Source organism: Mizuhopecten yessoensis, unplaced genomic scaffold, assembly GCF_002113885.1.
Source record: "Mizuhopecten yessoensis strain PY_sf001 unplaced genomic scaffold, ASM211388v2 scaffold716303, whole genome shotgun sequence".
NCBI lineage: Eukaryota > Metazoa > Mollusca > Bivalvia > Pectinida > Pectinidae > Mizuhopecten > Mizuhopecten yessoensis.
This window is the reverse complement of record NW_018480049.1, coordinates 399888-427265: the sequence shown is the minus strand read 5'-3', so window position 1 is coordinate 427265 and position 27378 is coordinate 399888. Positions and strand designations below refer to the sequence as shown.

The window sequence follows — 27378 nt, the reverse complement described above, 5'->3', positions numbered from 1 at the left end:
GTGGTACTTTTGATTTTTAATGAGAAATAATGAAGATGAAATAAACAAAATATCATGTTCTGAGTGAACAAATTCAGCTTTTGTTATCAATGTCATGGGTTATACTGGACTTCAGATTGTTATACCATCGCTCTAACCAAATAAGCTATCTAGTCAACAGAAGTGTCCTGGCTTAACTTGTTATATCCAACAGTTAAAGGGAGGTAATTATAACATTTCTGTCTCTTTTTGCTCTTTTGATACACATGGTTACATTCGCGTATCTGGTTGAACCTGTAAAGAAAACGACAGGCACAGATCTGAACCGAGGCCGACTTCAGGAAAATTTGGCAGGTGTAGATTGAGGGGTCCAGACGTACCTGACCGAAACTAAAATGCTCACTATTGCTAGTTTGCGTTATTTCTTTCTAAAATGATGTCAAGCCACATGTAGTTTTCAAGATACGTTATGTAATTCAGTGGACGCATGAAATTCTTGATTGTGTTTTATTCTCTGAAACTGCATTTTTAGCTCTGCTTATAGAACGGTCCAAGTGTGTTCGTTAATCGTGGAAAATTTCTGCACCACACATACCGTTTCAACCGGTATATGCGAATGTAGCCCAGGTGAAGGTCAATGACTTATTTACTGCACAGCGACACAAATTAAGATTTTTGTTACAAGAATAAATACCCCACTTCATATACTAGGTACATCCATCACAATATACCTCTGTAAACTACATGTAACAAACAGCTTAATGGGTACATCAGAACCGTGTACATAATTCTTACTTTTTCTTGCACCAACAGAGTTTTCACTATTTGTCCCTTGTTCTCCTTACTGTAGATAAAACAAAACTAATAAATTATGTAAAATGATTTATTTTCTTTTTTCCCATTGCAGATCATTTGGTAACATTTTGGTGGAAATCAATATTATAAACAACAGAATAGCTAAGACATGATTAATACAGGTACAGGGCAATCACATGTAACTGGGTGTGCTACATCATTATTGTGGTGAACCCCATGATGTGATGCTACACATTGATAACACTGCTATAATATTCAATTTTTTCTCTTTCTCCATTTCACATACCTCTGATGTAATATGTGCAGCAAATCTTTATTGAATGATGAACTAATCCTCCCCCTAGTTCACAACAGCATCAATACTGAGAAGACAATTCAGTACATCAAGGTACCAAGATAAGACCAAGTACCACCATAATATGATGACAGGTAAATTTGAGGATATCCTAAAGTATAAAATCTTTAGAGGTATGAATTGAGAGAATACTAGATGATGCAAATACCATCATGATGCACAATATGTACATGGCTAGTAAATGTATGTCACGCTGGAGTATACAAGTTGATGGAGGTACCAAGGGCCCTATGTACATGGTAAGGTGTGTGGGCATGGTGGACACTAGAAGCTTCTGTGAGTACTACAGATAGATATTCATGTATTAAGGTACTGTTGTGATGTGGGATATACAAGCTTTAGGTTATTATCACAATCCACAGACGTACATGTACATGGCGTGGAATATACAAGCCGATTGGAGTACCACATACCACAACGTATATAGGGTGAGTAATCTTTGGAGTATAAATTGTGATTTAAACTGGCGTGAAGGTGGTTCATATTCAGCATACTTCAATAATATATACAATAAATTAAATGGTAAAATGTACAAAGATGTATGGATGTTTGTAAGTTCTGGAATTGTTTATTCTTCAAGGGTAGATGATATTCACCAAATCATTTTTTGTAAAATTAAAGAAGAACAATAAAAATGAATTTGGGTGGTCATATCTTGCAGACACTTTTCAAAATCTATGGTCCCTTCCCAATAGTCAAATTTAAAATTGAGCAGAACAATATAACCTCATTAAGAGACACAGTCTTCTTTTAAATGCAAAAACTTATAATTCAGTGAGTGTACAAAATGTAATTGTTGTATTTCTTAGTTATTGGTCAAATAAAATAAGCAACATCAAGTTTTTTGGTGACCAGGCTGACCATCATTCTTCCTTACCGTAATCTATATACTGACAATACATGTAATTGCATATACACGTATATATATTAAGTATATTGTTTGTTTTGCATAATCAAAATAAAGTATATAAATGACATACATGTATAAGGTTAACGCCTCCCCACTTTCGTTGATGAGACTTACCTATGTAATGAAGGTAAGTCTCTCTGTTTTAGTTTAAGCAGTTAGTAAAACCAACGCCTACCACTAGGCGCACTGTTGTAACAAGGCCTGGCATACTACACACAAACTGTAGTAGGATCACCAACGTGATGAGGCTCAATACACAGGAACACGCACATTCACACATCTCGCTACCACTACGAGCACTGTTGTAACGAGGCCTGGCATACTACACACAAACTGTAGTAGGATCACCAACGTGATGAGGCTCAATACACAGGAACACGCACATTCACACATCTCGCTACCACTACGAGCACTGTTGTAACGAGGCCTGGCATACTACACACGAACTGTAGTAGGATCACCAACGTGATGAGGCTCAATACACAGGAACACGCACATTCACACATCTCGCTACTACTAGGCGAACTGTTGTAACGAGGCCTGGCATACTACTCACAAACTGTAGTAGGATCACCAACATGATGAGGCTCAGTACAGTACATACACTCAAACACACACACGTTCACACATCTCACTACGACTATTAGCACTGTTGTAACTAGGCCTGGCATACTACACACACAAACTGTAGTAGGATCACCAACGTGATGAGGCTCAATACACAGGAACACGCACATTCACACATCTCGCTACTACTAGGCGAACTGTTGTAACGAGGACTGGCATACTACTCACAAACTGTAGTAGGATCACCAACATGATGAGTCTCAGTACAGTACATGCACTCAAACACACACACGTTCACACATCTCACTACCACTATTAGCACTGTTGTTATTGGGCTTTGGCTATAACTACAAGCACTGTTGTAACATGGAATGTGGCTTGTGGTCATAACACTACCACTACAAGAACTGTTGTAATGCAGATTGGCCACATTATACCACAAATTACACACATCATATATTGCTATCAGCTTCCTCTGTATTGCATCACAGGTTTTGTGATGTACTAACTGTTGTGGCAGGTTCTCACGTCAGATGTATTGAAGCATTGTTGAAGAGAACAATTGGCGGTCATTAGACCCTGATAATTGTAATATCACATAAAATGGATTCTATGTGGAGACGGGTATAGGTATATCACACTAGTTCACAATGAGCATATGATTCCTTACCGGGCTACTAGATTATTTTGTGAAGAAGTATTTAAATAAATATATATTAAAAAAAAAGAGAATATTTTCCTAGTATAATCTCTCCTGCGGCCAGAATAGTTGAGCCTTTTCTGAAGTAAATATAAAAGGCTTCACCAGGCTCACAATTATTCTCCCACTAGGGTCTGCCCCTACTTCATAAACGAACAATTCTAGTTCGACAAGTCAAACTGCTTGGAATGCGAGATATAAAAGCAGACCCAATTTACTGGTTATTAATTTACTAGCATGAAAACATGAACATAATTCTAACTTATCAAATTACTCATCGATGTCACAATTATGATGAAACTGCACAGCTTAAATAACAAATTATACTGAATCACAAGGCTCTGAACATCAATGGAAAGACCTGGGTAAAGCAAGCTCACATGTCCACCCAATACAAAGTACACCACTGGACCAAACTAGCAGGGGCATGTACCTGTCACTCAGTTACTGTTCATCAATACTGTGTATCTATCAGGTACCAACAGCTGTATATTAAGGTGTCATGCACCGTAACTCTTAATAATAAGAACACAGGAAAGTATTTAGAATGTTTGTATACTGCTGTGTGAGTGTGTTGTCTCATTCTTCAGCCTTCCTTATGTACATCACTACCACAAAGCAGTTACTGCCATAGATCATTTTAAGCTTACCCTAGCCCGATACTCTGGTCGGAAGCTGTATGCCCTGCTTGAATCTTAATAACACAACCTACTAATAATATATATAGTACATTTCTTTGCATAGAAATATACAAACCTTTCATATCTATCATTGAATGAAATACATAAATGTATCGATTCATAATATCATTAAAGCCAGAAAACGATAATTACTCAACCTTATATTTGTTCATTGCTGGGTGGTATTTTAATGTAAAATAGGATCTTTGGATGTAGAAGTACAAATACTTAAGTGACAGACATAAATCTGCATACTAACCATGGTTTTAATGTTTAAAATGAACACTACTCATGTGACATGCGTCCCTGGTAAAATGGTAAAAATATGTGAACATCATGATGTGATTCTACATATGAAAGAAGCCAGATCATCATGTCGTATGACAAACAGATCCAGGAAATTACAATACACGTCAATATATACCTGTGTGTACAGTGCTTTGTAAAATAACTTCTCTCAAAAACAAAAGAAAGGAAAAAAAAGGCTTCCAGATAATTATTTACATCTCATCTGTTAAACATAGCAAATATTGTTCATTGTGCATGTGGCTCAAAATATCTCCACAAAAATACTTTACATGAGATTTAGATAGACCTAATACATATACTGTTGGTCTTGTATCTTTTTCTCTCATTAATATATCCTAGTACTCTAAAGAATGTGTATGATTATGCTTATGAATCTTATCCAGATAAAATGCTACATTAAATATACTGGATCTCCTGTCCCTGTGATTAACATTGAAACATGACCTCTTGCTCGACTTTATTCAGCAACCTTGTCTACCTAGCTTTAAGTTGATATTTGATCATAAACATGAATTACCTTTCAGACAATCCCCGGCAACATGAAAGTTGTCAGTTTAATATGACAACATTTAATAACAGCAGAACACATTTTCAACCTCTAAAATCTGTACTTACAAGCTTATCAAATAATGAAGCCATCAGCTGTTGCCTATCGATTTCAAGTCACTGAATTATCACCAATGTTGAAACTTCAAGGCAAGAAATAAACACTCAATCGCTTAAGAAGACATGATGGTGTATGTTTATGCTGGTTAAGGGTGTAGTAATGGTACTTACTCGCATTCATTCACACAATTTTCAAAAATCTCTATGATACACCTATAACAGCTAAATACATGCATGCATTTCACAAATGTACACATGTTTATAATAATACAACAATTTGTACTAATAATAGAAAATAAATATCACATAAAATTCTCGTCTCTCTCCCATATTGGCTTTATAAATGAACTGGTAATAACTATAACAATGACTTGTAAATAACGGTGGTGGGTGAACGCTTGAGCACCTGTGAACGGCTATAGCAAGTTGTGACCACATCGTTACTGTAAACCACATGACAGTCTGTCCTTCAGAAATAATGTGTAGAGGAGAGATAATCACAAAAACTGTTAAAATCTTAGAGACAGTTCACCAGCATCTCTCCCTGATATCTGATCTTTGAATCACAACACAGATGACTGATGAAGTTGAAGATTTGAAGAAAAGTCCCAATAGTCCTGTACACGGTTGTAGCTATATAGTGTCCACAGGCTTCCACAAAACTTCCTCCTGACTACGAAATGCACGCCAACTACAGCAGAGCTTCACAACAAATTCTATATCACAGACTTGGCTGAATAACGGCACATTTTTGCCACACTACTTGTCCCCATTTACAGCTGGCTCGTTCCAGTCCTTCGATTTGTTGGGGGAAAATGATGCTGGAGGTTACACCAATTTCAAGCTAGACTAGCGAATCTTGTTTTTGAACTTGAAAGAAAATCTCATCAGCAGGAGAAATGGAAGTGAAACATGAGCTGAAGCCTAGACGGGCAACACTATGTGCATATGGTAAAACAGATGATAATGAATACATGTCTGCACCTCGTTAACTGAGGATCACTTTGAATTTGGTTGTCTTCGACTCTTTAAGTTCTTGCTAAGGTTTTCCTCTTCCTGACAATCATTGCGGAAACTTGATACTTTTTCTGCAAGACAAGTTTCAAAATAGTGATTGAAGGCTGAAGACATAAGATATCATTGGTGATGAGTTAAATAGTAGTGATATTAACACATTACTAAGGCCAAAAAAAATTGATTACTTGGTTCTCAGGATCATGCGCATTGCCGATTTTATCGTGAAAGTAATAAAAAAAAAATCATGAATACGCCAGCCGCCATCTTTAAAAAAATCCGGAAAATTGGTCCGCATGTCGTTTTTACTCGTTCGTCACCCAAGTCCGGAAAACGTTTGAATAAAGATAAAGATTGAGATACAGGCAAGCGTTAAAACGATTATGACTTATTAGTCTTGTGTACAAATGGCACTCATTTCGGTACAAATAAGGAATGGGGGGTTCGTGATTCTCGTCTGGAACATCGTGGGGGGATTTTCGGAGGCTTACTCTATGCCAGGTCTCTACACAACTATAAAAAGACAAGGTAATGCCCACAATGAACGTTTTACAAACTACACAATAAAAAAAAAATCGCCCTCGTCTCGTTTTTGCCATGTACAATGAAAAAAAAAAAATACCGCCCTGCCGCATCTTTTTTGAAAAAAATTGGCTTGAGAACCAAGTAATTAATTTTATTTGGCCTAACCAATCATACAGCAAGATACACTTAAATTATCAATAATGAATCGCACAAACTCTTTCACATTATACAGATCACCAAATTTTTAAGTCATAATACAAAATTATAGAAAGGACTCCAATCACAAATATTCTTATTGATATTCCTACAATCAAAATATCAATCAAAATATTTGATACTAAAAGAATTGTAAAACTAAAACCTTAGAAATAATCAGTTCAAGTTTGATCATTAAAAATATTTAGGCATACCTCTCAGAGCCGTTAGTGTTTGGATCTTTCTTGCCAGCAGGTTGTCCAGTTGTTGTGCATAAGCTGAAATGATAAATGAGGGATATTCCAAATTAACAAGAAAGTCGTTTCAATTTGATATTATTTGTTATCAACATTAAGTAGTGAACTGACACTATTTCCAGCTATCATTTTGCAGGTACATACTATAGCAAACCTTAAAACACCAAATTTGAAACTTTTCTGCCACTTTGTAAGTTGAGCATCTGGGGCCGTATTCATGAAGCCGTTCTCATGCTCAAGCATAGATTTTGTGCTCAAGCCTAATTTCTTGTTCTGGTTACAACTCAATAAACAAATCGTATTTTTTCAATGATTTGGAAACATTTTAAAGAAACTTAAAGCCAAATACTGACACAGATTCCATGCTTGAGCACGAGAGCAGTTTCATGAATACGGGCCCTGATCTTCCTTGGTTAAAAAATATGGCAATTTAACAGGCTATCATTGATAACATCTTTGATTTTGTTTGTTTAGGTATAGAAACTTGCTGTTGCATTATCCGACTGTCTTCATAACGAAACACAAATTCAGTTTAAGATCTAACAAGAGGCAAAATAGTCCTGCATCACTCATCTGGTATTAATCTGATACTTGTAACCTTAAAAGTTGACTCAAAAATAAAGCTACAGTCAATGTATCAGTACCTATGGAGAGGTCATTTAAAGGTTTATACACATTGGACCATGTGACCTTGTTAGTGGATCAAGGTCATCACATTACCAACATGATAACTCTTCATCTAAGCATTTTACGGGACAAATATCAGTACTCTATAGATGCCATTTTGGTTATTCTGCAGTTGTTTAGTCTTTTATCAAGACATTTGACCTCTGTGACCTTGAATATGGGTGAAGGTCACTCATTTAAACAACATTGTAGCTCGTTATGTGTGTTACTGGCGAAATACCATTTGGTTATTCGAAAGATGTTTTTTAAAGGTTTTTAACATTTTGTTTAAGTGTCATTATTTGCGGTGATACCTTCAACATCATAGTCCACATCGTCTGTCGCCTTGTACAGTTTCTTGTCTTCAGCTAGCCATTTCTGTGTTATCTATATAATAGGAAAACAGTGACGATCAATAATATCAAGGCAAACTTCAAGGGCATCTCCTAAGTATGTCATTACGCCATGCAGCTATCAGATTCTTTGAAACCGTAACATTTATCAGATTATAATGACAACCATTTGACCAAAACTTTAGGATAAACACTTAATATTCTCACATCTAATAGAGTTTCTCAGTAAGGGTACCATGACATGCATGGTAGAGAAGCATATAGCCTACTCCGACCTGTTACCTGTAAACAACAAGGTTACCGCGAGCGGTATATAATACGCCGTCACACATTGAATGAGCAGTTGTTTGTATGATTGAAATATATGAAGTATTTGTGAGTAATTGATATNCCGCCCGCCCGCCCGCGTGATAACATAATACGTCCCCGTCTTTGACGGGCGTATAAAAAGCTTCAGACTGACCTCTATAATCGACTTGTGGTCATCTATAACCTCCTCCTCTATTTCCTGCATATGGTTGACAACTTCGTGGAATGTCAGCATTTCATCCGTGACCTCTTCCTGCAAACAAATATTGAAAAGTAGGGGATAGGCCTTTACACGTGTATGAAAATAGTCTCATTGTGCGATAGATTTCTAAAAATAGTAATGGTAACCCTTAGGTATTTTAATGTGACCTCAGCCTCTGGAGCAAATCATCAAAATCTTTGTTTCTTACCACACTAAGGGATGGAGATTTTTAAAAATAATTTTGCAATTTTCTCCATAACTTTTGCTTTAATACTCGAGTTCTATTTACACAGACTTTCAAACATGTCAAGACCTTAATTAGGCTGTTGATTAGGTTTGTTGCTAGTTTGTTTAGATGCAATTTTGGAACAGGCAATCAGTTTCATAATCTTATGAACAATCTACCATTTCCTCTATCACCTGTTTTTCGCTTCAGGGAAACATTCTTCCCAATGGCCCTCTTGCCTCTTAAATTTTTCACAAAACCTTGTCTTTTGGGAAGCAGTGAACATGATGTCAAAGAGTACAGATTTTTCATTTGAGTTACCGGTTTTTAACTTACACTAAACAATCTCACTACCAGATCACATAGTGCCGTAAATTAACTTTGATTGCTTCAAGGGATGATGTTACACTTTAAAATCATTGATGTTCTTAATTAATGAAAAGATCATGTAATTTCAGATTACGTTTGATGGATTTAGGTTAGATTTTAGTGTATTTTACAAGTGTGAATTTAATTCAAACCTTTCCTGCAAAAAACTGGTATGACTCAAATGTACTGCAGTGCAATATCGATTATGTCTGAACTGCATTATAGCGGTTTTTCTCGGTATCCATTTCACCTCTATCAACCTTAACTTTGATCTTTGAACCCTGAACACATCATTTTTAGTGTTCTCATTATTGAACTTTTTATTTTGTTTTAATTTTGTTTTAATTTTTCAAAAACAATGTTGCCTAAGTGACAGACTAAAATCGTAACATATTCAATAAATAGTAACATTGGCCTTGATCTTAGAATCCTGAAATATGAACTCATTTGAGATATTCTTGTACCTCATCGTGGTATAAATTCTGATCAAATCTGTTACGAAATGAGGTTGCTAGAGCGATCACACTGAATATTGGGATGGGGCAAAAGGTTACACAAAGCGACACGGGCAACACTTCAGCTCCCAACCCCCATAAAGTGGTGGGTATTATAGAGAGTCATTCAAATATTAACAGCAAAGAATCACAAGGGTCTATATATGTTTTCATGCACTTAACAATCACTGTGTCTTACATTGGAGGTTTTTAACATCTGTAGATCACTGTTTTGTGGAGACATAGCACCAAGGTTGTAGTTGTTGGGTAGGGCCACCTCTGCCGGCTTCCCCTCCACAGGTCCTCCTGGTCCTAGCTCTTTTACTCTGTAATACACAAATCATCAGTTTGGTTTGGTTACGTTTGTTTGTGTTTTACGTCCTATTAACAGCTATGGTCACTTAAGGATGTGCCAGGTTTTGGTGGTAGAGGAAGGTTGGAGTTCCCAGAAAAAACCCACCGACCAGTACATGACGACTGCCCCACGTAGGCCTCAAACTCTTAACCCAGTGGTGGAGGGCTTGTGGTAGCAGATTGTCAGACGCCTTAACCACTTGGCCACCGCGGCCCCACTCATCAGTCACCATAACAAGAGATGTAATGGTCATATCTAATACAAGTAAAACCATAAGTTACAATGATTTAATATTCAACAGAAAGCAGATTTCTTTGTAAAGAAACCTGTCTTTAATTTGCTAGTTTTTGTGACCTTGGAATCATGTGCCATAAACAGAAAATATAATATGGCCGTCGGTATTTCTAACCTGTGATACTAATTTGAGCTTCATTTAGATTTTGCCCTTGAAGTCTAACACTAACATAGTGGCCTAACACAGATATACATGGCACACATTAGTGATAAAAAGATTTGTGTAATTTTCATAAAAAATATATGACACCATGTATAGCTATTTAATCTATTAACTTTTCTATTTTAGGGAATGTTGATCTCAAACTGTGTTGTTGACCTTCAAATACAAGAGTCATATACATCTTTCCATGATTTCATGTTCAGAGATGGGTTTTTTTTAGAGAAAAATTGAATCTAGTATTCAATACTCAATAACACATTACTACGTGAGCACAGAGGTGTGCAAGACATTCTCAATACTAGGTAATACCAACCTGTCAGCATATCGCAGTGTGTTCAATACTCAATAACACATTACTACGTGAGCACAGAGGTGTGCACGACATTCTCAATACTAGGTAATACCAACCTGTCAGCATATCGCAGTGTGTTCAGTGTGTGTTCACAGCAGCTCATCCCCGGAGAGATCATAGAAATCTGTAAACATCAATGGAGTTTCATAAGATAATTTCCTAATCTATAGATATCTCTGATGTCAAACATGAAACCAATGTCATAAGATCATGAAACAAGAGATCTCAGAGGCACCCACCATCGTGGGTTCTGGGTAAGACTGATAATTTCTCTTCCTTTCTCTAATTGGATGGACCAAGTCATGTGAACAGTCAATACACCCTCTGTTAACTGATAGCTTTCTACAGAAATGTATTAGCCACCCATCTGCAGTAGCGTAACTGATTGTCCTGAATACTCACCATACATGTCCTCGAGTTGTCTCCTATAAAGGAATCTCGTAACACCTGGGTCAGCTTGCTAGCACGGAATGGCTGGTGAGCCCCCTTCCTACTCAAAGCTCGGATACACTCCTGGAAATGCCAAGTTTTTCAATAATGCAAGTTATTTGAAATGACTGAAAGCGCAGCTGAAATTTCACGTAATATTCAATCTGTACAAAATCGTTATAACAATTGACGATTTTAAAAAATTCACATTTCCACGTGGTATAATATTTCTCCTCTCTGTATCAAATTCATATCTCTGTCAGTCCCAAGCCGGTGAAGACTACTTAAATGCCAGATGGACATGCTTTATATTCCTGGCTATCTTAACCACTGACAAGGAGACACTACACAAGAACATCAATGAAGCCAGACAACACTACACAAGAACCTTAGCGGAGTCTGAAAACACAACTGACCTTTAGTGCTAAGAGACTTTTGTTAATTTCAGCACCCTCCATCCTTGTCTGCCTGTCAGCACTTGATGTGTCTGCTCCGCGTTCATTACCTGAAGTAAACAGTGGATATGTAGAAGATGAAATACTTCGAAGGAGTCAGATTAGCTACATTTGGACATCAATAATCCGGACATTTAGGTTCCTCAAGAAATTGTAAAAATTTTCAAATTTCTGGATATTAAAACAAAAACATGACTTATGCAAATCACGAAGCATTAACGGACAGACAGGCATCCAGCATGTCTATATCTTCCCTAATTTTTTCATCCAAACTTTCAGTTTTTTTAAGCTATGATTTTTTATGACATGCCCGGATATTCGTTAGTGTGACTTACAAATGAGTAATGCAAATTCATAACTTATCAAGCTTTGTGAAACAGTCTAATGAAATTGAAGTTCTGAGTAAATGTTGTAGAAATCTGTTTCTGAAGCACGAGTGTCTGGATAAACAAGGTTCTGTTCACGTTTATGAAGCAGGCATATACTATAGTCATTGTATTATTACCAGTACACATTTTATATACATGTGCCAGCTTTAAAGGACAGAAAGTGGAATCACAAACCTGCCAAATCAATCAATGAAAACTTCCCATACAACTTATTTGTATTCCTGAAAAAAAAAAGAAAAAAAAGAATCAATAGATGTATAGCTAGTAATTTCAAACTCCTTTTTAATGCGGTGGCCCCCTCAGTCTATTTTATTTACGATGTAAGGACCTGATTTCCATGAAAACTGGTGCCAAAAATCTCTTCAAGATATGTCAACACGTGCCCGTGAGTATGTCAAATGCAAGATGTGTATGATAAATGCTTTTTTTTCATTGTTATTAACAGTGAGGGATGTCAGATATGGTGATTGAGATAAAGGCACCTCTCAGAACTTACGGTATAGGGGCTTGATTTTGGCGTGCTGATGGCTTCAACTTGCTATAAACATAGGGAAGATCATTCAATTTGCTATATGAATATACTGTATAGGGTAAATGCCTAGTTTCATTGTATCTCATAAAATTCTACAAACGTCAACTTTTTCTTTATTCCATTTGACAACTGTACATAGTATCAATCTTAAGACAAATTTTAAAAGTTAATCCAGCAGTAATGAATCCTATTTTTAATAGCCGATAATCCAAACAACATCAAAATGTACACAAACAAGTAAAGCATTCATTAAAGGAAGGCACGGTAGTCTAGTGGTAGGACGCCGGGCTCGCGACCAAAGGGTTGCGGCACGGCACTGTGTTGTATCTTTGAGCAAGATACTTTACTCCACATGTTCCAGTCTACTCGGCTGTAAATGAGTACGTGGTTGGGCAGTGCTAGAATTGTTGAATGCTAGCTGTTAGCGCCGAAATGGCAGCTCCGGCTGTATGCTCCCTAGGGAGTTGAGAAAGATATTTGCAACTGAGAAAGATATTGGCTGGTTGCAAAGGCCCTTGATAACCACGGATAATAATTTGTGAACCGCTTTGAGACGACTTACGGTGTGATAAAGCGGTATATAAGAACCTCAAATTATTATTATTACTATTATAGTTAGGACGGCATACCTTCGTCTGAGGATAATTTGAAATACTGCATGTGACCTAGAGGAATGCTGATTGGCTGACGTTGTCCCAGATGTCCGCACATTGTTGCCATGCTGAATGAGACGCAAGACATCATCTGGATTTGAGATTGGTTCTTCTTTGAGCCCAACAATCTGAACCTGTTGCTTGTGATCCTCTAGTACTCGTAACTTTTGTTTTTTATTTAACAGGTCAAATACCTGAAAAGGGGGTGAATTAGCATTGAATATTGTTCCTAAACCTGATTTTGGTGTCTGTACTAAATTCCAATGCTGTAAAACAACCAATGTGAAAGCTTCTACAGGTATATCAATTTCAAACCTTTGTTCATTTTTCACTTGCAAATAAGGCTTGCATGTTAACATTAATTTTCACTATGATTGTGTGTAGTTTAACAACAGTTTGGAATTTCTCTAAACATATATCCAGCAACAATTCTTAAAGACCACAAACTAACTTACCATTAAGAACAAGAAAATTAAGAAAACAATGACATTTCGGCATATGACACTCCACCATCTCAAGATGTACTCACTCACATGCAAAATTCGGTCATTTCAGGTGGACGAACATACAAGATATGCCCCCAGTAGCACATGGCATATAGAGGTTCCAAAATAAGTGACGGTTGGTTATTATGTTTATCTAACTCGAGTTTAGTTATTTATAATTTTTAAACTGTATTAAAACACTAGAGGTTACAGAGTGTATTTTACCATTTGAAAATTAACTAATAGGAGTTGAATAAACATGATAATCAACCATCACAAGTTTTGGGACCCTTCCTCCAAAAATTTTTACCAGGTAGATATTATATGTAGAAAACCTTGTTTCTCTTGGGAATACATTATTCCTATTTCCGATCAGGGAAACAATTGCCAAAGGTTTATCACACGAGTCTGGAGTGAGGAAACCTATAAATATTGGTTGTTGGAGAAATGCCAGTTATACATGGACAGACTGACAGATGGAGTGCCATTCTATAGTCCTGTCTGCTAGTGCTGAAAGGGGACTAATCAAGTACCTCTGCTATCTGATATCTGGAATAGCACCTACACTAACATGTTTTAGACTTTGATCGAGGGTTACATTTGATTATCAGGTTGTTGTTTTTTTGTACTGACGACTTACCTTTCCACTATAAATTTCAAAGAAGCTTGCCCCTACAATCAACTCTTGCTTCTTATACTTGGTATGGAGCAATTTGAAAACATCCCTGGCTGAAAATGAAAATATAAGCAGAAGTTAGGCCATTTTAGAACTACCCAACATGAGAAATGAGTCACAGGATGCAATGGTACAGTTTCTGAAGTTGAACCCCACAATAAGGAAAATGATCCCTGTAGAGGCCAGCTTCTAGTGTTTAACTCATCCCTCCCTGATGACACATTTGAACTCTTCCAATTCAAAGGTTGGAATAGTTGAAAATTATAGAAATAATGATGCTGGCATTGTTGATAATGTAAATGATGTTGACCAATGGTCATCACTAATTACATCAGTGGATTTGAAGAAATCCAGGACCTGTTACCTAGATCATACCCAGAAGTGTGTTAACTTCTACTTTTTAAAATTATTTACTAAATGTGTAGACTGAAGGGGTAATTCTAAGCCTGAATGAACTTCAGACTAGCAATATTACTGACTTACAATTCAAATCGAAAGATGTCAATATTAAGATTTGATTTCATGATTAATTTCATCCATCAGTAACAGCTATATATTGATGATACTGCCTTTTATTACATACTTACTTATAAATACAGGTTTTTTGTATATGCGATACGACACAATTACCCTTACCCATATCAGCCCTCGCCGTATCACACCCCAAAAGCCGTATCAGCCCCCCAAAACCTGTATCAGCCCGCAAAACCTGTATCACACCCATTTTGGAAATTTTTCGTTTTTCAATATTTTAAAAGAAAAATAGATCATAAGAAAGTAGCTTTTATTAGTAAGTATGTAATAAACAGAATAAAACATGCCTTTTTCCATATCACACCCAGTATCAACCCTCGACCAATATCAGCCATCGGGCCTTCGGCCCTTCGGCTGATATTGCAGTCTCAGGTTGATACTGGGTGTGATATGAAAAAAGACATGTATTATTCTCTATGTAAATATGGGTCTTAGGGAAATGACTTATTTGACCATGGAATCGCTTTTCCTGTAAATTGATCATTTAAGGAAAATTCAAAGTCACTTTCAGATACAACAATCTTTTCACTGTTTGTTGCTAATAGTAAATCCCCTTTTTTGTATCTGCATATCATTTGATAATAAACACAAAAAAATATTCCTAAAAGTTATCATTGCTCAGCTGCAATAAGGAATAATTACTTCACAATCTCATATTAACAGAGGGAAAAGCAGCATCAATAGAGTTCAACATCGGTTTCATGTACAATAATTTGCATTTATTTTGTTTACAGAAAGTCATAAAGAAAATAAATTACAAATTAATTTGACACTGATTTTTCTATCCATTTGCAAGCATTATCTTCTCAATCAGCTAATGTACTGTAATTCTATTTGTGCACAATGACCATTTAGGCCAAAAAAATAAAAATAAAATACTTGGTTCTCAGGCCAATTTTTCAAACGAGATGTGGCAGGTAGGGATTTTTTTTCTTCATTTTACATGGCAATTTTTTTTTTCATTGTGTAGTTTGTAAAACGTTCATTGTGGGCATTACCTTGTCTTTTTATAGTTGTGTAGAGACCCGTCATAGAGCAAGCCTCCGAAAAATCCCCCCAAGGATGTTCCAGGGATGAATCACGAACCCCCCCATTCCTTATAGTATTTGTACCGAAATGAGCGCCATTTGTACACGAGACTAATAAGTCATAATCGTTTTAACACTTGCCTATTTCCTTATCTTTATTCAAACGTTTTCAGGACTTGGATTTTTTTTATATTACTTTCACGATGAAATCGGCAATGCGGTGCCCTAAAATGAAATGCTCGCGGGCCTGAGAACCAAGTAATCAGTTTTGTTTGGCCTTACTGGAGCAGGTCTGGAGCTACTACAGGGCGACAGGTAGAAACACAAAGCACCCTTCTATTTTTATTGTCTGACCAATCTATTACACCCTGTCTCATATGTGTTACAGTGTACTTACCAGCTAAACAATAAATTCCTTTTGAACAGTCCTGCTGTCCCTTGACAGAAAAGTCACCTCCCATGGTCTACAAAGATAGGTCCATACAATTGGTACTTGAATATGGTCAATTGCTCCTAAAACCTCTTTACAATAACAACAAAAACTCTGAAATTTCAGGTAAAAGCTTCAAAAAACTAGAACTTTTACAACAACCCTCCTACTTTGAGAACAAAACTCAGGAAATGCCAAATCAGAAAAACAGGCATAACTCCAATAAAGATATTCAAAATCAAAAAAACAATTGCATGTGAAATACAGTGGTGAGTTTATGTAAATCAGTATTATAATTTATCATGACTAAAGTAAAATAATATTTTTTTACAAATTACATGTCCTGATTTTCCTGATATTTGAACCCTTTTAAAACCTAGTTCACTGTCTGTGCCAGGTGTTACATATTACTACTTACATGGGTTTTACCACTCCCTGTCTGTCCATATTACTCCTTACATGGGTTTTACCATTCCCTGTCTGTCCATATTACAACTTACATGGGTTTTACCACGCGCTGTCTGTCCATATTACTACCTACATGGGTTTTACCACTCACTGTCTGTCCATATTACTACGTACATGGGTTTTACCACTCACTGTCTGTCCATATTCCTACTTACATTGGTTTTACCACTCACTGTCTGTCCATATTCCTACTTACATGGGTTTTACCACTCCCTGTCTGTCCATATGCAAAACAGGTGGCCATTCCGCCTTCAAATATACACTCCACTAAAGGCTTGGCAGTGTACCTACAGGAAATAGAAAGGAAAGGTACCCTGATCAGTTACATTACATTCACAACAATTGATCAAAATGTGATTTTGTTTGTTCAGAATATTTTGTAAAAGAAAACAACAGTTCTTAAACTTTTCTTGGCAGCAATTTGACAAAATGACATTGAAAAAGTAATCACTTGTAATTCCTAGAATTAAACTTTTCATGAATTTATGAATAAAGATTGATGTTGAACAACAGGAAATGTTGTCTTTTAGTTCTTGAGTGTGACTGCAATAAGGAGATGAGCAATATTAATAGTATATTAGATTCGCTCAGATGTCATCGTTGTAAGCTAGCTATTAGCTTGTGGTGATGTATAATATTCTTTTCTTCTTTAGTATGCTGTACACATACAGTGTATAGTGGGTTTATTCGACACTGGGAAAATATATCTTTAAAACTATGATGCAAGACATGAACGCTTCCCACTCCCATGCTATTGATGTCACTGTTTGACAAATTTCTATAAATAGTAAGGGTGACGGTGAAAACTTAGAATATAAATTCATTTGAGATACCTGACCTTTGAATTAAGTTCGATAAAAATCTGTCACGAAATGAAGTTATTAGATTACGATCACTGAATATTGTTTTGATAAATTTCTATAAAAAGTAACACAATGACTTTGACCTTGACTACACAAAAATGACATACAATATCATTTGAGGTATTCTTGTACTTGACCTTTATCAAGTGGCTAGCAAAATCTGATAAAAATGAATTCAGTAACAGGATGATACTGAAATGGGAGGAGATCAAATGTGATCTGATGGGACAGGACAGGACTGACGGACATGGGTAATACTATATGCTTCCCCATTGCAGGGATGTAAGAAAGCCAGAAGGAGAAATCATTGCAGTTTACAGTTAAAGTCCTGTGAAAGGTTATAGAATCAAATACAATAAAAGTGGAAATTTTCGTGTTCGTATATGTTCGTTCATGTTGTGACTCTTTGAACTAATCCTGGTGTGCATTGTCAATGGTTCTCAAATCAAACCATGTTTAGATCTACAAATAGTCTATATCTATAAATAAATATTTGCATGTGAATATTATCACGATAATTCACTAAAAGGGAAAACCGTGAGAATTTCCACCTTTACAGTAGTTTAAATCTGTTCCAAACTAAAGTTACATTTACAACAATGCGACACCAATCTACTAAAGTTTACCTATACACCATCTCATTTGTGCTATTCTCATCAAAGGAGTAGTCATAGCGGAAGTTCTGGTTCTCAAGATATTTGGTAAGGTCCACCTTCAGTTTTGGTTCGTGAACTATCACATTCTCTTTGTTGGGAATTGTTAAAACATCAACATCCTTTTTAGCCAATTCTGTAGAAAACAGAGAATTAAGTATTAAACAAACTTTACATCTACACACTTTCTAAAAATACCATAGCTATATTATGAAATCATGTCAAGATTTTACAAATGAATAATGCAGTTAAAAAAAAAACCTATTTTTTTTTACAAATTTTCATTATATTTACCAGGAAACAAACTTTAAATTCTTCGTCTTTTTTATCCATTTCTCACAAAGTTGTTAAACAACACCAGATATTTCCATATTAATAGAAATTTTTCAATATCTAACTTGACCAGTTTACAGGTAATTTGATCCATACAGATTATTTTACATTACCTTTCTTGTTCATAGGGCGCTTACGGACACAAACAGATATTGTATGGTTGACAATTGGATCCGATGACGTCAATGGACGGAACTCTAAACTTGTACGGTATTCACTGTGGTGAAAAATCAGGGGTAAATTCACCATGAAACATGTCAGTCATTTCTAATCATAATTTTTTGTTTTGTTTCAAACTGGTAAGTAAGAAAAGTCAGAGTGCAAATTTTTCTTGCTTTCTTTTCAAGTTTTAACCAAGAGGAGGTATTCAATTCCATTATATAGCTATTCAATAATGTGAAATACTACTGGTAAACTGACTGTTGTATGATTATTTTCAATCAAGTTTTCAGCTTCATACTTCAAAAGATTTTGAAGTACCACAGGATGACCCCTACTCTCACATAAAAAAATCAGTAAAGCAATAAATATTTGAAATAATAAATCAAACAACTCTTTAAGGGACCAATCATGTTTATACTAATTTTATTATATATCAGTCAAGAAATGTTTAAAAGTATCTAAGTAGGATAGAAATTAGGAAAGGAACATAACCCCCTTATAAATTACCAGATTAGAAAAAACAAGCATTAATACAAAACTTCAATGTATGTTAATTGCATCCGTGAAGTTTTCACAAAATTTGATTTCAAATGGTATAAGCTGTACTAAGCAGATGTGGCTAAAAATGTTGCAAAAGGGGCATAACCCACATAGTGCTGTGTATGGACCGACAGACAGACAACCTGAGTCCAATACTCCTCCCTCCCAGACCCTAAATTTGTTTTGGGGGTATAAACACAGTATAGCAGAACAAATCACAATATAGCCTGCTGCATTGTAGTGCATGTTTGTAATGCCGTTGTATATATGATTATAACAAAATGTTCACAACACAGTTATTTCCTCGAGTCTATCCACTAAACTGATTCAACCTCTAAGGTAAGAAAGTCTTTAACCTATGAATACATGAGGATTTTGATTGCTTGGCTCATGGACGTGGCCAGTACCATAGTTTAACAAGCTATTACTATAAGTGAGCAATCCTGCATTCACATGAAGCGATGAACTCCTATCATACTACTACATGTACAGGTATACAGAATCTACAGTGACTGGACAGGATCAAACTCATCTATTATTTACTCAGTATCAATATTCCTCGTCACTGGAGATACATGCCTTGAAAGAGTTCCAGGTACTCTCCAGCAGGCAACATCAATAATTAAAACATGTATCAACTGATTAAAGCTACACATGCTGGGTAACTGTTTACTTAAGTCAGTTGGCATGAAATATTAATCAGCACTTGTATAGGTTGGGATGAAATATGGATTTGCTGATTCACCATTTTTTCTTTCTAATATTGAATGCAGTTATTTGATGGAAAATATCAACCCTCCCTTGGTGATCCAATAACAGTTAACACACAACTTAACTGTTCAATTGGTTGTCCTAGACATACAACTTCACAAACCTTGCATTTTTGGCCTCGACTTAGACAAACAACCCCAAATCCTCCCAATGAGATTGTTCGTAAATCATGAGTCCTTCATACCAAATCACAATATCAGCAGAACCTATATTTATCAAACTTACTATGGTCCAAAATCCTGTTACGTAGAAATGTTATTGTACAATAAATTCAATGGAAAACATCGTGTATTCTAAACGAATGCTGTGCCTTTTTGTCCCAATCCTCAAAAATATTTGCACAGCAACGTTAGATAATAACCATATCAGAGGGCATCCTTACTTGATCATTGCTATAAATTCCCAGTTGGGGTCACTCATGTCATATTCACTGCCCCGCTCCTCCTTGATGGCAATCTGCTGGGCTCTGCGTTCCTCTCTTTTCAGTCGGATCTTATCGACCTCTTTGACACAGTTAGATTTCCTGCGAGCTACAATTTCAACAATCATTCCGTTATGAAATTGAATGCTGTCATCTTTTACTTTTTCACATGTAAGTACATACAGAATTAAACTGAACATACTCATATACCCCCCAGAAAACATGTCTGTAGACTTTATCACCAAATTTGATCTGTAACATCAAGAGAAGGTCAAGGTCAAACTAAGAACAAGTAAGATTGCCTTCCAACAAAGAAAGCTAGCTGTGTTTTTCAAAATCAGTTCAGGTATTGTTATTCATATGAACAAATTTGATAACTCTTTAAACTATAAGCTCCAGACCAGATATTCTGACTGTAGATATATCATAGATCTGTAAAGGTCATTCAAAAGTTGAAACACATTTGACCCTTTAACTTCAAAATGGGTCAATGTTATTCATTTTGATCAAACCTGATAACCCTTGAACTAAGAAAGATATACAGTCAAAGAGTTTTCCTCATGTATGAACAAATCATTTTAAAGAGCAATTTCATAGAATTTTGCAAAATATGTATTTAAAGCTAAATTACATAAGTAAAAAACATATTAGAACATATTTAAAAGCTTTTATTTGATGTTTGTGATTTGTTTTAGTAAAATCTGATGCAACACTTTATTTATGGTATAGAAAAAGTTTTGCCTGCTGCGTGAGGCAATAATCCCCACAATACGTATATCCAGTCACTATGAAACATTATGGAATTTTATTATTTTAATTTCAACTTCAGAGTTAGTTATCCATTTCAATTCTTACCATAATATTTGAGTGATGCATGTTGTTTACTAAAGACTGTTCCAGAATGAACCGTAGGGGAGGAGTGAGAGGCACTTTTTCAGAGACCCCACCAGTGACCACCCATAAATATAAAAAGTTATTTGATATAAGGAACGGTTGGCAGACCTGCGTTGAACACAACCACCCATAATGTATTATAATACAGGTGCCTCCCACCTCCCCCATACAATAAATTATGGAATGGCCCTTACCGTAAATGTTAACAGTGACATAGTAACAAACCTGCTGCATCCTTTGAAGCAGCTGCTGCTGCGGCTGCTTTCTCTGACTGTCCATTCTGTGCTACCACCGATGGCTGAGCATTGGCTGCATAACTACGCCTCGACTTCGCTGAAAGTGGTGCTGTCAAATTCAAAATAACAGTGAATTGTAAAGAAACAAAATTGTATAAATAACAAGAGGCCCAGAGGGCCTGTATCGCTCACCTGGATACCAAAGCAATCATGGCAAAATATTCTCCGAATGAGATCAAGGGAATATGCCAGACCCCAAGGCCAATCCTTGTAGCATATCTGTACATGTATTAGATTCTTCATGTCTCCAAGGATGGGGCCAGACCCTATAGCCATCCTGGAAGCAAATGTGCATTCTTCTCTTTATACTCAGCAATTGTATACCATGGTTATATGGTGGGGATCTCAACCATTTCCAAGTAATACACTTTTTTTGGCCCCACCCCTTAGCCCGGGGGGTCAGCCCCACCATTTGTATAATTTTGAATCCCTGCCTCCCATGAATGCTTCCGACCAAATATGATTGATATCCATGGCATAGTTCTACAGTAGAAGTCGTTTATAGCAATATAGCCAAATTGCCCCCTTTTTGGCCCCGCCCTCAGCCCCACCATTTGTATGAATCCCCACCACCTAGGGATGCTTCCAGTCAAATATGGTTGATATCCACTTCTTAGTTCCAGAGAAGTCGCTTAAAGCAATATAGCCAAATTGACCCCTTTTGGCCCCGCCCCTCAGCCCCCTTGGGGGTCAGCCCCACCATTTGTACAATTTTGAATCCCCACCACCTAGGGATGCTTCCAGTGAAAAGTGGAATTCCAATCAGTGGTTAATAAGAAGAAGTCGTTTAAAGAAATTGTTGACGGACGGACGGATGGACGACGGACGCCACGGTATGGCATAAGCTCATCTTGGTCCTTCGGACCTGGTGAGCTAAAAATGAGAAACTTTGGATCTGCAGTTAAATTATGCAACTTCTACACGAAGGCTATATGGGGAGAGCAAGCCTGAACCATTTCATCATATGAAAATAAAATTTTGCTTTATTTTAACTTTTACGACCTTGAGGTTGACATTCCAAAAAGAATAAATTCAATGAAGAGCACCGGCAATTATGTTGAATCTGAGACCAGAATGGCAAAATAAGCATTAGAACCAAGCAACTTAACAAATACTGAGTAAGACATTCCAAAGCAACTGTGTCTGACAATCATAGGGGATATCACTTCTAGCTGGGGCAACCNACGACGGACGAAAACGGATAGCAATAGGTCACTTGAGCTAAAGCTCAGGTGACCTAAAAATCTAGCTTGCTAATTTATTAAAATATCCCAGTTATTTAATGTTTTTCTTTGGCAAACAGCTATCAATAAAAATATACAAGTTCCACTGCATAATAAATTTCTTTTCTAGAAATTGTTGGGGTGTGGTGTGGTATTTTAGATTTCATGTTAAACAGATAAAATAAATGAGCCATGTGGAATGAAAATATATTTATGTAAATCATATGATTTCAATCAAGTGTCATAAGGGGAGGTAACACAGCAACATAATTTGGTAAACAGGCCAAGGACTTTGTATCGTTCACATTTCCAAATATCTTACACAACGTAATTATCAGTAGATAAACAATTGTTTTGTACCATCGTGAAATTGGTGGGATATAAATACCTTTCCTACCAGCTTTTGGTCCATCTCCAGATTGTGCATTTGGAATTCTGGAGCTCTGTTAAAAAATGGAAACAATAAATATATATATATTATATGCAAATAACAATAAACAAATATAGTGTATACATGAGAGAGTGCTGCTTTCTTGCCTACTGAAAAAATATCCAATCGTGCATTCTAGTCAATGTAGTTCAGATTCTATTAGAAATGGAGAATATATAAAACTGAATTTGGCACATTTTCAAGTCGATTGTTTAGTATTCCCCGTTTCCTCAACAACAACAAAAACGAAGGATAATCTATAATAATCTATTATCATCAGGACAATACTAAATATCAATGACTTTATACTCAAAACACCAGTCATGTAATTAGTGATCATGAACACATGAAGTTATGAAACACAATTTAGGTATCTAAAATTTGAAGAAAATAGCAAAACAATTTGTAGAAGCTAAACAAAAAATCAACATCAGACATTTTAAAACACATTTATTGTGTCCACGTGCCAATAGTTTTACCCTACCTGCAAAATAAGTTAACGTTCAATGAAACAATTTCTCACTCCAAACTTACCTTTGAAGATTGGCTTTCACGCACTGGTTGCGCAGGTGTTTGGAGATCTGGATTTAAAGCAAATATTGCTTCCACCTCAATCTATAAAATATTTGATAATGCTATTGAACTTCATTTCGTTTGCATAATTGTAAAAATCATACTACTAGGAATAACCTACATATATACCTGGTAATAATAAATACATATACTTATTCTGCAACTGCATTTTGGTGTATATGCAACAAATAAATTTGTATTATTTACCTTTATTCAAAAGCCAATTATAAAACTGGTAAAGAATAGGATATGATTGTGAGTTAATTATATATATATACTAAAAAGCCACTAAATTACTTGGCAATAGTCCAATAATTGTATATTACCTCTTTTCCTTTAGTTTCCCCTTTCTCAAACCATTCAACTGTGACACTCCTCATCTCAGGATTCACCCCGCTGATCACAGCTGAATGGATACGACCTGTAATTAAAAAAGCAATCAACTCACAATATTGCAATATTTTCCATTTATCGTTTTTAAGGTGTCTTAATAACTTCTTAAGTTTGGATATATAGGACATGCAATTCTCCTGATAAGTTTGGTTAGGTAAAGAAGAAAACATGGCACGTCAATATCATTTTCCATCACATCTTAGGAATAAATTGCAACAAATATGGAATTTATCTTTTTGAGGAATGTAACCATGCTAGCGCAGATAGTTGTTAATGTCCTACAAAACACATGGGTGTGTCATAGGTAGATGATACTGTTCTTGTGATTTAGTGCTAATATTTATACCCTGCCAGGTATTAAATTGATCCTATGCCTTGAAACGTAGCAAGCCGGATGTGAATCACATCCGGGGCGATTTTGTCATCGATAGCACATCAATGCACTGGTTAAATTGTCAAGTTTACAAAGTGAGGGCAATGGAAATCTGAATTGACAGCCACGTTGCAAAATTTCTCTCTTCCGATAAGGTGGCAGTACACATATCGGATCGCTTTTTGTAAAAATACTTATAAATCAATAAATGTGTCAGCAAATCAGTTATAACAATGATGTAATCTTAGAATAGATAGCCATGCACCATTTTTTGTTTACAAATGATTTTCTTTTTAAGTTCAAATGCACAAGAAAACGTAATTCAAACTCAAATGTAACTGTTTTGATCACATTTTTAAAAAATGGCGCGTGTGACGACTATGCATTAAGTTTTGGACCAGCACTAGAAGAATAAATTCACACTATAGGAATGGTTTTTGTCATGTAAATTCTAAAGGTCATCATAAAATGGTAATATGCTGACAAAAAAAATATTCATTTGAAACATAAGATACTGCAAAATTCAAGCCTTGATCCGATTTGGGTCCTGACATTCGCAAAAACCGGAGACGCTGATTGGTGACTTCAGAACGTTCCATAAATATCTCAAGTGGGTCCCGAGTGCTCCCATTGAAATCCTTCTTATGATAAAACCATAAATGAATATATATTACTCCTCAGATTTTTCAATGATTTAATAAAATGATGGTTTGGTGATCCCATTTGGGTACTGTCACCTTATAGGTCAGACGTCTATATGATATGGATGTTTTTCCCAAAGACGGACTTGGGTAATTTTGCGAGAAAGTTATTTTATTAGTAAGTATGCTTTTCAAGCAGATTAACACTAGGCCTACTGTAAGGCCTAACAGATGATAGAAAGAATATAATAAGTTTAAAATTGTAGGTTCCACGAAAATACAAGTAGTATCATGAAAAAGCATGACTGGTAAATTGGAGTTGTGGTTACCATATTTCCGTCTTATTCGACCACAAAATCATCCTCTCTTTATAACCATGCATATATATCCCACTTTCATGCAAACCAATGTCAACAAGACCCTGCGGGCCGCTTGCGACCTACATAATCATTTGAATATTACCAAATGCACATAAAACTAGTCTGTCAGCTTAACGTTGTATTTCCTTAATGCGAAAAATGACATAAATACAGCTATCAATATTCAAGGCGATTTCATGAATCTTCAGTATTCGCTGTACCACATTTTGACATTTCGATATTTCTGCATGTGCACAATTATTTGACAGGCATTTCAAAAACGAAAAAAACCATAAGATTGCCACTTAAATAAATGTAAATTTATCGCTTTCATGTATTTGTTATTATTGATCTACAAAAGCAAGGAGACATGATGCAAATATATATGACAATACAATATATTTGTGCACAAGCTTATAGACCCGGCCCCGGTAATATTTCTCAGTAGCAACGAAGGCCGCGACTTTTTCTATCGATTTGTTGACCATCTTACCGTCGGTCCGTTGAATGTCGACATTAACGCCGACTTTCAGACCCGCCATATCCATGATGAGATAAAGTTGTTTCCCTGAAGTGGAAGAGAAATCCCAAATTCAGGCTATAGAATTAAGTATATGAGTAAATTCATGCGAATATTCACATGTCCATTGGGTCATCCGTTGAGAATTTTTCAAACTCTATGTACGCATGCGCACGATGTTTGAGAAAATGTATTACTCAGCTCGAGTAAGCTGAACCATCACGTCATACAAACTTGTAGGCGCACTGCAAAATAGGAAAACAGTCATTATCATATCACCAATATTAATGGATTCTATTCATGTTACAGTTTTTATTAGGAACTTTCAACACAAAAATATTAAAACAATGTTAATCCAATAAAAAAAGTGGACCAGTCAGTACAACATCAATTTGGTGAATCGGAAACTTAATTAATCCAAAGTTTACATGATTATGGCCAGTCGCAAGAAACAAAACAAATTAATAATAATAATCTGTTTAATCTCTGATTTAAGGTTTATGCTACGATCAGGTAAGAACATATTATTACAATTGTCACGATCAATAACAAATCCTTTTTTCTAACGAAGTATTCAATAACGATAGATCTCGCGACACATTTCCAGAGACGCCATATATACTAGGACCTACATGGATTTATATTTCTCTGGCATTTCCAAGAATTTTAAAGAAGTTATCCAAAATTTGAGTATTTAGAAGCTTAATTAAACAAAAATCAGGGTTTTAACTCGGTACTTATACACTGCTTGCTCTTATTAATATTTATATTTATATTCATATGTATTATCAGGGACGTATAATATACTGGCCCTGGTATTATCCGGGATCTATCAATGCACGGCATCAAAATGAAAGTTAATTTCCTTGACAAGGGATGTAACTATGAGTCTAAAACTCAAACTCCTTTCTGTCACTGCATCTTCTATATATAACTGTGTTAACTGGAGAGAAAAATGAAAGAAAAAAAGTGTATCCTAGGAAAATCTAAATCTCCTGAATCCACAAATCAATAATAATAAGGTGTTTAAATGTTTTAGAAATATAATTAAACTTGATTTATTTTACAACAATTACGAAACAAATTATTTCAACTTATATTAATCACTCTTGTTGGCCCGGATATTAGCGCGCGGAGTGCCTAAATGTGGGAGGAAAC

At 35.9% G+C, this 27378-nt stretch overlaps 1 protein-coding gene across 3 annotated transcripts; it reads right to left on the bottom strand.

The window, feature by feature from the left end:
- Positions 1–854: 854 nt before the first annotated feature.
- Positions 855–26380, bottom strand: LOC110442834 (kinesin-like protein KIF2A). Of its 3 annotated transcripts, none has more exons than XM_021486647.1 (22): positions 26194–26380; positions 24261–24355; positions 23896–23976; positions 23320–23374; positions 21638–21757; positions 20480–20627; positions 18738–18841; positions 18265–18427; positions 16972–17062; positions 16275–16341; positions 14280–14368; positions 13131–13348; positions 12466–12507; positions 12144–12190; positions 11542–11630; positions 11099–11209; positions 10753–10820; positions 9732–9858; positions 8396–8494; positions 7894–7966; positions 6872–6934; positions 855–6010 (listed from the first exon to the last, which is right to left on the bottom strand). In XM_021486647.1, the coding sequence occupies exons 1-22, from the start codon at positions 26246–26248 to the stop codon at positions 5922–5924; spliced, it is 2094 nt and encodes a 697-aa protein (XP_021342322.1). In that variant the 5' UTR covers positions 26249–26380; the 3' UTR covers positions 855–5921. The 3 variants fall into 3 exon arrangements, with proteins under 3 accessions (XP_021342322.1, XP_021342324.1, XP_021342325.1); XM_021486649.1 differs by having other exon boundaries at positions 23329–23374; XM_021486650.1 differs by lacking the exon at positions 12466–12507.
- Between the last annotated feature and the right edge of the window lie 998 nt (positions 26381–27378).

Bases quoted from the DNA above. Each gene is read 5' to 3' on its own strand.
- LOC110442834 (XM_021486647.1), bottom strand. From the start codon at position 26,248: ATGGATATGGCGGGTCTGAAAGTCGGCGTTAATGTCGACATTCAACGG. The intron at 24,356-26,193 runs GTAAGATGGTCA...TTTTAATTACAG, and splicing joins CGACATTCAACGGACCGACG to GTCGTATCCATTCAGCTGTG. The intron at 6,935-7,893 runs GTATCACCGCAA...TTATCATTTCAG, and splicing joins TGTGGACTATGATGTTGAAG to CTTATGCACAACAACTGGAC.